Genomic DNA, 13,733 nt, shown 5'->3' with positions numbered 1-13,733 from the left:
CATTATGTCAAAAAAATCACATCATAAACTCGTTGGAGTAATACGAAAATGTTTTGACAAAAATACTTTTTATACTACCTACGATAACAGCAAGGGGTGGAAAAATTTCATAACTCCCTTAGTAGGCACACCATCGAATCCGTTCAAATTGTTTCTAAAATTACATATTTATAACCTTTGGCTTAAACAAATTTTGATAAAAGAAACTATTACAGTAAAAACAGTGGTTTATAAAATTATTAAAAAGTTGCTTACCATTAAATTGGTTTAGAATACATTAGAAACATCTTAATATTATCTTAAAACTTGGTTCAAAGCAAATTCTTATACGACCACGTATTAGTGCCAGGGATGCAAAATAGTGTTTTAAGATAAAGTATACATAAAATGAAATTCTTTGTTAGCTATTTATTCAGTGCGAAATGAATTAGGTTCCAAACACTGGAAACATTTTCTCGGAATGTAATATTGGATAAGATATAGGTTGTTATATATTAAGTTATTTAATTGGTCCAGATGTTTATAGAAGTTTACATAAAATTTCCAGCAGTAAAGGGTATTTCCATCTACCTACACCTTTAGGCTGTGCTGAAAGGAATATTTCCATTTGTAGTCTGCCTTCCTTTTTATAATTTTAGTTACGAAATTCAGCTAAAAGAGAGTACTTTAAGTTATTAATTTTAGTCAATATATAAAAGTTAACAAATTATTCGTATTGTGTTTTAATGAAAACAAAGTTTTTAATACTTATGTTATTATTACAGGCTGTAATTATTGGCATGGAAACTAAAAAACTACTTTACCTTGGGGTAAGAAACAGTTTTTGTTTCTTGTGTGCTCGCAGCAAGTCCGAAGGTAAAACAATAGCACCTCACATTTGCTACAAGAAGAATATGGAGCAGAGCATCATTGTGGAAGGGTTCAATAAAAGTCTCGAACAACCATGGACTTCTATACCTCAACTGCATAGGGGATGGTGACTCCAGTGTGTTTGCTCGCATTGAAGAACAGGTGTCCTACAGCCGCTATGTGGAAAAAAACTGAATGCAGTAACCATATTACGAGGGCATTCAGTGATGGCTTACATAAACAAGCTCGAAACACTGCATATCCACTACAAGGAAGACGTGTTCTGACTGAAGCTGTAGGTGGAGTGACGAGAATAGAACGTCTGGTAAAAGGAGTGAGAACTGCAATAAAATCTGCTTCAACCCTAGAAGATGAAGCTGAAGCATGTGTGGCTATCAGGACTGATGTATCGAATGCACTTGAACATGTGTGTGGAAGACATGATAAGTGCGGCAGTTTCTGCAAATGCAAAACCATCGGTGAACATGACATTATGCCAGTCCTAGAGTCAAGCAACTTAGCGAATCAAATTAGGAAACTAATGGACCGCATTACTCGTAATGCAGATAGACTGACTGCAAACGAAACAACAAATCAGGCTGAAAGGTACGTTAGTATTTTGTCATGTATGCCTATGTGTGAGTGTGTGGTACTTATTTATTTTTGCTTATAACAAACCAAGTTTTAAACTTGTTTTCTCACGAAATATTACCAATTTTATTTTCAGGTTTATGAGTCTCGTTTCAAAGTTCTGTGGTGGTAAAAGAGTTGACCATACACAAAGAGGGTCATTGGAGCAGGAATCTCTCATTCATCAGGTCCATCGTGGCACACCATTGCGTGGAAAAAAATGTGTGGAAGAAGTCCAGGAAAAACTTTGAAAATATTGTGCTCTAGGCGTGAAAAATTCAGAAAATGTCTGAACAACAAGTTCATTAAGTCCAAATGGCCTAAAAAGAAGAAGAAAGGTACAATTGCTTTAGATAACAATTACAGAGCAGAAAGCTTAGAGCCAGACATACCTGAAGTTGAAATGCAGAAGAAGGCGGGAGAATTACTAAATAAATTACGTGACGATGTCTGTACTCATGATAAGCTGTTCGCTTTAAAAAGGAATACGTAAGGCCAGCACGACAAAGCACTTTGGTGAACAACACGTCTGAATCGTCTTACAGCATCCAGTTTTGGATTAGTAATTCGAAGATTACATCATACTTCTTGCCACAATCTTGTGAAGAACATTCTCTTAAAGAAAGAACTACATACTGAGGTGATTAAATTTGGAAGGCTACATGAAAAAACAGCACTGTGCAAATATGAAGAGATCACTGACGTGACTACAGAAAAGTGTGAAATATTTGTGTCTCAGACAGTGCCCTACTTCGGTGCTTCTCCAGACGCTCTAGTAGGCAGTGATAGCATTGTAGAGGTAAAATGTTTTCCTTCTATTGGTGAAAATAAATTTTTAGATGTACTTAAAGGAAAGCGCTTGAATTGTTTAGAAGAACAAGACGGTAGTCTGCATCTCAAGAAATCTCACAGTTTTCATTACCAAATTCAGGGACAGCTTAACATTTCAAACAAACAGTATTGCGATTTCATTGCCTACAGCAGCAATGACTTCTTTGTTCAAAGAATTTTTAAAGATGAACAATTTTGGCATGACAAGATACTACCAAAGCTGACGTGATTCTACTTAGAATGCATGATACCTGAAATAATAGATAGCTGCATAAAGAGGAAAATGAAATGCAGAGACCCTAAATATATTTTAAAAGCACAAGAAAAGAAACAAATGGCAAGTAAATCAAAATTAAAAAATGGTTAGGTTTTTCTATAAATAACTGAACATAAAGCTTTGATACCAAACTAAAATGCTATATTAGGCCTAGTACTTTGCAAAAGTTAAATATTAGTAATAATAAAAGGCAACTGCTTTATCATATATAGTTTTTTTGTTAGAAGTGTTTGGAACTATTGCAAGAATTTGTGTGTGTTTTTTCATCTGCTGCCATAAACATTCCATACATATATTTTGGCATATAGTTCATTTTAATACACTAGTTTTGTTTGTTTTCACAATAAAATATATTGCATTAATGAATTATGTTATAAGCAGAAGTGTTTTCAGTAGCGAAAATATGTTTTCTCTTCAATTTATCTAGGAAATTTTCTTCATATTACAACATGTACAAGATGATTATTACAGAGGTTTCATAAAGTATGCTTGATCTGTCATAGTATGACTATGACTGCAATTGTTTCGTTTTGGGATCACATACAATGTAGTAAGCACATAACTAGTACGTTACACTATCGCACTGGAAATGTATGTATGTAGTTAAGAACTGAACAATGCATAAAATGACATACCCAAAAACAATACAGCAATATCATGCGTTTGTACTAAAGTATCAAATGCAAACGTCTTGTAAAGTTCAGGTGAGCGTAACATGTGGCATATTTATAATGACTTACATGAGACGATTTCATCATGGATGGTGATAAATCAAATTCAAAGACACAATTTTCTTCTTGTCTTCTTTGATTCGGGTTCATCATTGTTGGCAATAGCTTGTACACTTTTATTTCTTCTGGAATTTGATGGTTTCTTGACACTAAGTTTGTGCTGTCTTGCAGCAAATTCATTCATAGCCTTTGTAATATAGTCAGGATCTCGTATGGGCAACGACCGCGGTCATCGCGGGTCTACAAGTTCTGGCAGCATACAGTTTAAGTAAAACTTTGTCAATTGCTGCTCCATTTGATCCTTCCAGAACAGATCATCTCTGTGAATATGTGTGGTTTTAATTCCATTTGGAGTCCAGAGCCCGAAGAGGCAGTAATTACGCCTTGTCACATGAAGTTGCCCTTGAACTTGGTAGAAAAAATGGTGATTCTTATATTAATGTCTGTAACAGTTTTTTTGTCTCGAGATATGTTCCAAAATGTGCATTTTCTTTTAAGAATTAACTCATCAGGACTTAGAACTTCTGGCTTTACTCCAGAAGATGGACATTTTACTTCCACAATACCATCTCTTTCAATCAGTCCATCTGCGCTGGCCCCTAGAAATTGTATTTCTTCATCAACAAACAGTCCACATGCCTTTACTTGTACATCACAAGTCTCTTCTAGCTTTTTCACTGCCTCTTTTTCGTGATCTCTACCCCATATCACAGCATCTGTATTGAAATCCTCATACAACAATGTAGCCACCAATTTTTGGCATGAAGTATGTGGTTTACGCCTACAAATAGTGCCAAAATTAGAAGCTGTCAACAATTTTCTCCTAGTTTCTTTCCACAGGCCGCACTCGCTTTGTAAAAGGGTACCATTCTGCAGTTTCTCACGCTCTTCAAATGTAGAGGGTAAGGATTTTAAAAATACTTCCTTAGCTAGGTTGTAATGTCATGTCTGGCTTTTGAGATTGGGGACCATAATCACTTTCAAAGGGAAACCTTGAGGATTTAGAGCTGTAGGTGGTAATCTTGCGCACATACTTTTTTGGTTTGTTTCTATGTTTCAGTGATGACCTTTTATTCTCAAGTGTTTTGGTGTACTTTCCTGGACTAAACTTGTACATGAATTTGTGCAGTTTGTAAAGTGGTCTTCTCGTGTTATATGCCACTACGGCAGCAGGACTCCGTCCACGATAGCTCCTTCTTAGACAATAATTTATTCGTTTGCCTCCTACAAATTTGGCAACAATATTATTGAACTGCTCTGGTGAATTGCTGTCAGCGTCCTTCAAGAGACTTCTTGCATTGTTCAAAATGCAACGGTTTTTGACATCCTCGATCAATGACAAAATTCCACTCTCTCGTAGCTCTGGTATAATAATTTTTTCCTCTTTGCCTGTACAAAAATATTTCTGACACCCCGAATGATCGCCAAAGATGTGCCGTGGAGCATTCAAAGCATCTTCTCTGAAGTTTCGCAGCTGTTCTAGTTCGCTGTAACTCGTATGGCTCTTCCAATGCCGCACTGAAGACACAATTGCTGTTCTCATTCTTAAAATGCTGCCAGCTAGAATTTTCCGCAAATTTATGTGCTGAAGTTGGCCATTGGTTGCAATTTCTTTCAATTTATTTGCATAATTACGTAGCACATGGTTTCTGCACTCAATTTTTACCACAGTGCGATCAGGATATGGTCGTATTTTAAACAGTATGTTGTACACACTGCAGTCACCATCTGCGATATGCGTACAGAATATCACTCTATACAGCTCAATACTGGATCGAAAACCCTCAGAAATTATGTCAGTTTCCATACTCCCTGCACTGCCATTCCAGTTTTTGTAGCAGATATGGACTCTGATTTCCTTTCCATTCCTTTCTGCATACGCACATATAGAACAATATTGATTCCTCACACTAATGAAGAAAACCTCTCTTGTATAAAATCCTACAATCACTGCCATTCCAGACAATGAACTGTAGCTGCCAGTCTTATAAGATCGTTTTGCATATGTCCCATCAGCAACAACAGGTAAAACTGGAATTCCATTAGCAACATAACCTCTTTCAATTGCAATTCTCGTTTTCTTCCATAGCTGTAGACTCCCAGCCATCGCACACTAAGTTATGATATTTCCCGTAGGTGTTAACAGACATAGCAGGAACATCCATGGCTGCTGTCAACTCTTCAAGTTGGCGATGGCCTGCGCCTATACACATCATTCCGGCCACAATAGCAGTGTTCATATCCATTGCCTGTTTCGCTGGATTGTCTGTCTGCACAGACATTTTGACATTACACATATTGCAATGAAGGGTGAAAATAGATATTTGTCCATGTCGCTTCTCACTCACTATGTCCATGTTATTTAAAGTACAACCAAAAGGACCATGCGAACTGACTTCTTGAAGCTTGTTAAAAAAGTAATTAATGTCAACAATGCGACGGCCAGATACTGTGTACTTCAGAGATTCTTCACTTTTTTTAGGAGATGCTGTAGGTAAACAAAAGCCATGTTCTTCAGGAGGCTGAACACATTCTTTCATGTTCTCTGAAGATGTCTCAGTATTCGTACGTCTGCAAACATAATTTTTTTAATTATTTTACCAAATTAAAATCCGTAAACAGAAACAACATGTAAAAGTCAATAATAAAGAAAGCCTCTTGAACATAATATTTTCTGCAGTATATTGAAGAGCTTACGAGAAACCAAAAAAAATATATTAATTTAGCACTGCATATGTTATGTCTACACCCATGTGGTCGATAAGCATGCTTTGTTAATACTTCTCATGCTCCTGGAATTAAGGATATCAAAAAAGTCATTAATAATTCTAATAAACTGACTAGTGGCAGCTGAATCTTGAAAATCAGAAAGTTTCATTACATTTCTCAAGAAATCTAAAGCATCTGCGACTGAAGTGCTAAGAACTTGCGTTGCCAAACGTACTTTCATTTTTAGATTTTGAAAATGTACATGCAATAATCTTACTTTATTGGCTAATGGAGACCTTCAGTTTCTTGAAATTCATGAAGCCTAACAACATACTGCCATGAAACAGTTTCACCATTTGCAGTGCTGAATTCCTTTTTTTTCTGCAAGGGCATTTCTACCTAACTTGACCATGTGACAAGGATCTGGAAAAACAAATACCGGTGTTCATAGCCAGAAGGAATGAACCATGTCGTAAGTCTTTCTGGATCCAATTGACAACCAAAGTCTTTTGCTACAGAGAAATTAGCAGCTGCACCATCAAAAGTCAAGGACACAACTCTAACATCGCTTTCCAAAGCCATGAGTAGGCACTGCTCAATTAAATTTTGTTTCTGCTCAGATGTTACGCCATTCACCAGAAAGTAACCTACTGGTATTTTCCAAGATGCATTTATTTCAACTAGCATGAAAACCAACGCTTCCCTAGCTACTTCTCGGTCATCCCCATCTACACCTGTGCCTGTGTCAACAAACCCATGGTACTGCTGGCCATCAAATTCAACATGCTGTCTTACAGCCATTTCATCAATCAAAGGAGCACACACAACTGTGAAATTTTCCTAATGTGCCCTAATCTTAACAGCTTTGAATGCCTCTGCTGTGAAACCTGGCTCACCATCTACACATTTATACCACCTAAAAATTGATTTTGGATGTGGCAAACAAGAACTGAAATGTTTTCGGACATAGCAGTATGCTCTAGGAGAGTAATAATGAAGAGTTACAGCAAATGCTCTCAGCTCAGGTGAAAATGTCCTTCGTAATTTTGAATGACTTGCTTTTGCAGCCTGCCTTTTCAAAAGTTCACCATTCGAATCACCCAAACACCTCAAAACGTCTAATTCTTCCAAACTCACAAATCTTTTTTGTTTGAGAGTTCCTAAGAGAGTATTTAAATTGGCAACTTTCTTTAAGAGTCTCCTAGTCTTTTGTTGCAATAGTTTTACCTTTGCAGCATACTGAACCTTCGTCTTACGAAGATTGATGTGAAGTTGCTCTTACAGTGGACTAGTCATTACTCTGTCTGGCGACACTGATGTACTTCTGGTACATGTGTTGCTCTCACCAAGTTCTTCACCATCAACAATTACTTCTGCGGAAGAACTGGCTGTATCCACATCTCTACGAGATACCTTCCTAGTTTTTTTTTGTACCTAAAACAAAAATATTAAATTATAATAATGCTAAGTGCCCACACAGTTAAACAAGTGGTACACAACAATCATACAACTTCAATCAATGTCTGTGAAAAATATAGAGCACAAGAATGCTCCACACTTATTGTAATGAATTTAACAGAAAATTTGCCTGCCAACCGAATCCACCACAGAGGGTACTTACTAACAGATAATGCAGGTTCTTAGTACAACTAAGAAATTCAAAACATACCCTAGGGGAAAAAAAAATCATATTTAATGGAACAATTTGTCATTATAGCCAGTAAGTTACACATGTGTCAAATGTACAGCTTCCTTATCAGAAGACTAAAATCTGTTTTAAAATTCTTCAGAAGCTGTTGGTCTTAGTGTGTTAAAAAAAAAAATTTGTTAAATATACTACATAACACAAAATAGTGGACTAACTACATAAAATTAAAACCTTTAACCGAAAGTATTTAAGTCAAGATAAGGAATACTTTAAAAAAGGTGTAAGTAAGGTATTAAAACAATTTATTCAAATATTGGCTTGCTTTTAATAATAATTATCATTACCCTCACACGTGAGTTACAGCCCATTGGCGAGTGGAATCTTCCCTATCCCTACACTGGTAACCTTCCAGACCCTTTCATAGAATCTAAACACAGTATATGGAATTTAAATACTTAACATCTTTTGCCAAAGAAATTATTTAAATCTTTATTTCGAAGGGTGAATTATGCTACATTTTTATTGACTATGAAATGTGTTCTCACTGAGTTTAGTCATTGCACAGGCACTGTGCCTGCAGTATGGCAAGATGCATTTTTGCAGGCATTTTAGTTGTAATAAGTTTTTTTAGAATAACTATTTTATGCTGATGTGAAGACTTTGGTTGTACATTATTGGTATAATGATAATTCTAAAATGGTCACCACCAAAATATGCAAAATTTGCCCATTACTCATGACATTAACTGTACCCCACAGACTCAACACAAATATCACTTCAAATTTCATTTTCCATTACAGAAATATTAAAAGAATTCTGCCTACCTGCTGCAAATACGACAGGAATTCTAGCAATATTGTTGGCACAGCATGATTCCAAAGTCGTATACAGCATAGAGATGTCCTATCAAAGCAGTCTTCTGTTAAATGTTCAGAACATAAAGTAGTCTGATGGCTGCCAATTTTTTCCTCGTACAGTAGGAATCCACATATTTTGACTTTCTTCATCTCGCGGAAACCTAAACCATAAGGTGAAAAAACCAATGAAAACTGAATATATAACAATCACGAATTAAGATTAAAAAATCTGACAATTTCCTAGTATATGGGACTTTTTTTAAGAACAGAATTCTGAGCCGTGGACTTCGTAAATATTAATATTTGATATCATAACATGTTCAATTTATACTAGTGGTAATTATGTAGTGTAGTCATTTAGTTAAAAAAAATTTCTAAATTGAGAACACTTTTATTTAGTGCTATAAACCTTCTTCTATTTAACCCAAATTGCGGAGACATGAAATTCCAACTCATTCAGGAGAAATCGCCGTTTAAACATTATGCACAATACCTGTACATTGCTGCGGCCGCCAAAATTTTTTTCCTTTGCCAAGTGTGTGCGTGTGGCTTGTTTTGGACAACTTAAGGTCGATTAGGATAGGTTAGCTACATTATAAATACTTTAAAACATTGTGGATGGTTGGTTATGTTAGGTTAGTAAAGCCAGAATCATAATAGCCCGTCGCCTCCGTCCGTCCATCATCCGTCCGTCAATCACGTGACCTACAGCCAATAAGATGGCCCGAAAAATTTCATCCGTCTGTCCGTCAAAAGCTTGGCAAACTTATACTTTCGACGGATGAACGGATGAAATGATATCTATGGTTGGTCGCACCAGTCAATTGTTTTCATAATTCAAGCCTGCAGAGTTTGTTTTTGTTAGTTCAAGTGTTCACAGTTTGAACATTTTCATAGCGGCTTTTAACTCGTCCTAACATGACTTTAAAATTTTCTGAGGATTTACTCATTCATTATGTACGGGAGAAGGAGTTTATGTATGATATATATGATAAACAATACAGAGATAAATCTCTAAGAGAGAAAACTTGGGTTGAGATCGTATCAAATTTTGAAGATTGCGATGGTTAGTAGCCTACGTTGCATTTTTACATTATAGTAGGCACTGTCAGTGACTGCTATCATGTACGTTTAAGCTTTAAACATTTTAATGAGAACTGCTTTTGTTTGTTTCAGCTGCCTATTGTTCGAAAAGATGGCAATCTCTACGCGACACGTACGTTCGTAAAAAAAAGAAAAGTTGCAAGTAAAGAGCGGCCAGGCCAACAAGAAGGTAAAGGTCTGGCAGTATTTTGACTTGATGACCTTTATAGACAAATTTTTGATTTCAAATGCCAGCAGACAAAGTAGTGAAGGAAGTGTGTGTAGTATTCAGGTTCAATGTGAACCTGAAGTATTGACAGAAATTAGTGACTAAGACTGTAATGCCCACATTGAAACACTAATTCCCAATGATTTTTTCTGTCTATGACCAAGGGAAAGTGTGAATAAAAAGCAAAACAATATGTCTAGCACAAAAAAACCAATGAAGAGGCCAAGTGAAACAATGTCTCTTTTTGAGCAGGAAGTTCTCCGCAAAATTGATCAGCCCCAAGACGACGAAGACGACATGTTCGGCAAAAGTATTGCTGCTTCCCTGAAGAAAAAAAAAAAAGCTGCCCTGAAATCAAAACTTTTCAGCCTAATATGTGATGCTGAAAGTGATATTGATGACTTATTGATGACTAACAGGAAATTATGTCTGCAAAAATAACATCCCCCTCCCCCCCAGATAATGCATTAAAATATCTATTAGCTCTAATTATTCTTTTTTATTTGAGCATAAAAATTGATTTTTTTTTCTCAGGCTGTATGTGACCATTTTGATCAATGCTTTTACAATTATACTTTGGTATCCGTTAGACACTTTGTATTTCATAAAAGCACAAGTGTTATTCATCACAAATAATCAAAATGCAAAATAAGTGTAGGTTTCCTCTATCAGCAGTATACAAGGTTATTCTAAAATAATTATATTTCATGATATATTTTCCAGTCATGTGAGAGCATTGTGATACTTCAAATAGTTTATTAGTATTCAATCATTTTAAACAGTGGTTACATTGGGGTAAATACATTATATATTATATATAATATATATTATATATATATAAATGGTTGAATAGGTTATTGGTTACATTGTATTTCGGTGATTATTTACCAACTGTTAAAGTGATTTTACAGTTGTATTAATGTAGCCAACCAAATTGAACCAACTGTGCACACTATTTGAAAGTATTTTAAATGTTGCTAGCTTAACCTAACCAACTGTTAATACTATTATTAACTATATCTAATATAGTTAAACTAACAACCATTCTAACAATTTTACAGTATTTTTAATGTGTAATGTAACTATACAACTAAAAATGTAAACTAGGGGAAAACCACTTGTATCACAACACCCTCCTGGCAAATAATGGTAAAATGTGTTAGGAAGTTAAAATAAAACATTTTGGAATTTTGATTATAAATTTTATGTTAAAGACTGCATCATAATTACTATGTATACATCTGCAAAATCATACACATATTTTAACATATACATATTTACAATATAATTGCATTATTACAATATTGAAAATGGACACAGGCTGTACTTTCCTAAAGTTGTTGTCTTTACAATATAGCAACATTTGTAACTGAAACCAGAGAAAACAGAGCAAATATCCAACTTTCTTGACTGTTACTTAGTAAATTGTTTAAAATATTTAAAAAAAAATTGGGTCTTATAAGATATTTTTAAGCAATATGCATACATGCAAAACAACTTTGTAACAAAATTCCAAACAACAAGTACTGTACTTATAGTTTACAAATAAATAACACAGTAATGATAAAATTTACTATTCAATAAATTCTAAGGTTCAAAAAATATTTAAGCAATTATATGACCCTTATAACACTATTTTACAATACTCTTGGAAGTTTTAACACTTGCCAGTCTACTTGGCCATCAGCACTCAAGAAAAAATTGGTCAGTTTCTCTCTGTTCTGAGCAGGAGCTGCAGCAAAGTTCCTGGAACCCCACCTAGCATATGCTGGCAGGTTCCTTAAAGCACTGTTGTCACCTTCTTCAGCTCTCCACTGTCCTGGAACTGTGTTTCCACCATCGTCTTCTGAGTCAGTTAGGTGAAGAGGGGTGCAATTTCGTTGAACTGGGTGTACTCCAGCTTCTTTTTCAAGCAGCCAGTTGTGAAGACACACTGTTGCTTTCACAATAGCATTCACAGTTGCTACACTTGCAAGTATCGGCCGCCTGTAGACTCTCCACCGAAAAAAGCAAGCTACCAAAAGAATTTTCCACGACACGCCTGGCTCGCGATAAACGGTAATTAAATATAATTTGCTCATGAGGAAAGAATTCGCCAGAGTCCGCACCAATGTACAGGTATGTTAATTATTATTCATAAACAGCGATATCTCCTAAACGAGTTGGAATTTCTTATCTCCACAAAATATGTTAAATAGAGGAAATTTTGTAGCACAAATAAAAATATTGCCAATTTTTTTCATTTTTTTTTTAAAGGAAGAGGGACTAGTCGAGATAATTACCCCTTAAACATCAATAATCAGTTCCATCATTACCTACCTAACCCAGATGTAGTTTAAACAAAGAAAGGTAACTGAATGCTTTCTATTTGTTTACGTATCCATAAATTCGAACTATGCCTTCAACCTTGAATCCTTCTCCCCAGCCAACAATTCAGGGTAGCCATCGCCCACACTAATATCTCGTTCTTTAACAATTAATCCATCCAACAGTTATTAACATTTGATGCGTAACACTGCTTTTTCAATACCGTCTGATTACATTTGGTCCTACGGAATTGCGACATTGTCTATTGCATCTTAAATATCATATAGATAGCAACTAATAGAGCAGATAAAAACAGAATTTTACTAAAATTATCAAACACAATTTACCTGTGAAAGGTTATCTTCTACAACACTCAAAAACCAAATTAACGATACATAAATTAACAAACTTTCAACTATTCGCAATGTAATCAAATGGCGAAATCAACGATGTTGTTCACTAAGCAATATGGCGGACTTTCCCCTCTTGACTTCAAACCCCTCGCCTAAACAATGTGTTTATGTTTCATCTGGTCAATTTACTTATCTTTGGAAAATTTTCACACTTTCATGAGAAATTCTCCTTCCCTCATTGTGATTGACCTTCCATCAGTGACGTCAACACTAAAAGCAACGTTGCCTCATTTCCATAGAGACTTTTCGTTACCCCGACAATGTTGATTCCGATACCCGCTATAGCATTTTCAAGAATAGGCTTTTAGCTCTCTATCGGAATGAAACTATGGGATCATTCCTCTAGCAGGATTATTCCAACAGTTTCAAGAATAGGGCCCCTGGACACTTGTCTATCTTGCAATGCATTCAACTTGACCCCCTTATTGACTGATTTAGTTCATGAAACAGCCATTGGCGCCACAAGACACTGGTCTAGTTTTAGCGTGTTGACAATAGGAATCGTTTTATCTAAATCAGAAGTACTCGTTTGTCAAGAAGGGTAGTTGTTTTACAAGGGCGTCTCTGGCGGGGGGGACGCGGGGGACACTTCCCCCCCAATATTTTCAAGTACAACCAGTAGTTTTATAGTATTTTAATTTTTATAAAATACGTGTGATTACATTAATGAAATAAATTAGTAGATCATGTGTCAGCTAATATCTACACACAAAGCATATGATTGAAAAAGTAAGTCATTTTTCCTTCTCTTAGAAATACGTTCTTCGAAAAAACCCTAACACGTAGGAGAATAACTGCGTATCTCAGGAGTATTATGTTCGACGGGCGGTTCTTTGAAAGCCAATAAGAACATGAGATGCTGCTATCGTTATCTGTACGTTCCAGTAACATGATCCGACGCCCTTCAATCCGCTCATACACACACACCTACGCACACATAAATATGCCAGTTCCGAAGCTTCCAACTGTAGGAGTGGTTGTGGTTTTAGTTACTCGCGAATTGAGGTGTTATATATATTAATGAAAACATGGATAAGTTCGTTATTAAAATTAGGAAGCGTAAATGTGAGGAAGAATAAACAAGTACACAATTAAATGAATATGAAAGTAATGTTGAAGTACGAACTTCAGTGCGTGTTCCTGAAAGTGCTGGCTCTAGTGTTACTTTG

General features: G+C 35.7%; 1 protein-coding gene across 1 annotated transcript; it reads right to left on the bottom strand.

Annotated features, from left to right (window-relative positions):
- Positions 1-271: 271 nt before the first annotated feature.
- LOC134527812 (uncharacterized) lies at positions 272-13,078 on the bottom strand. Its single transcript, XM_063360763.1, has 3 exons — positions 12,164-13,078; positions 8,500-8,693; positions 272-7,461 (listed from the first exon to the last, which is right to left on the bottom strand). Exon 3 carries the CDS (start codon positions 5,423-5,425, stop codon positions 4,244-4,246), a length of 1,182 nt encoding a protein of 393 aa, XP_063216833.1. The 5' UTR covers positions 5,426-7,461; positions 8,500-8,693; positions 12,164-13,078; the 3' UTR covers positions 272-4,243.
- Between the last annotated feature and the right edge of the window lie 655 nt (positions 13,079-13,733).

The sequence above is a fragment of the Bacillus rossius genome, chromosome 1 (assembly GCF_032445375.1).
Source record: "Bacillus rossius redtenbacheri isolate Brsri chromosome 1, Brsri_v3, whole genome shotgun sequence".
In the NCBI taxonomy this organism is placed as follows: Eukaryota; Metazoa; Arthropoda; class Insecta; order Phasmatodea; family Bacillidae; genus Bacillus; species Bacillus rossius.
Note: the sequence above shows the minus strand (reverse complement) of the source record. Positions and strands in the feature narration are given on the sequence as shown.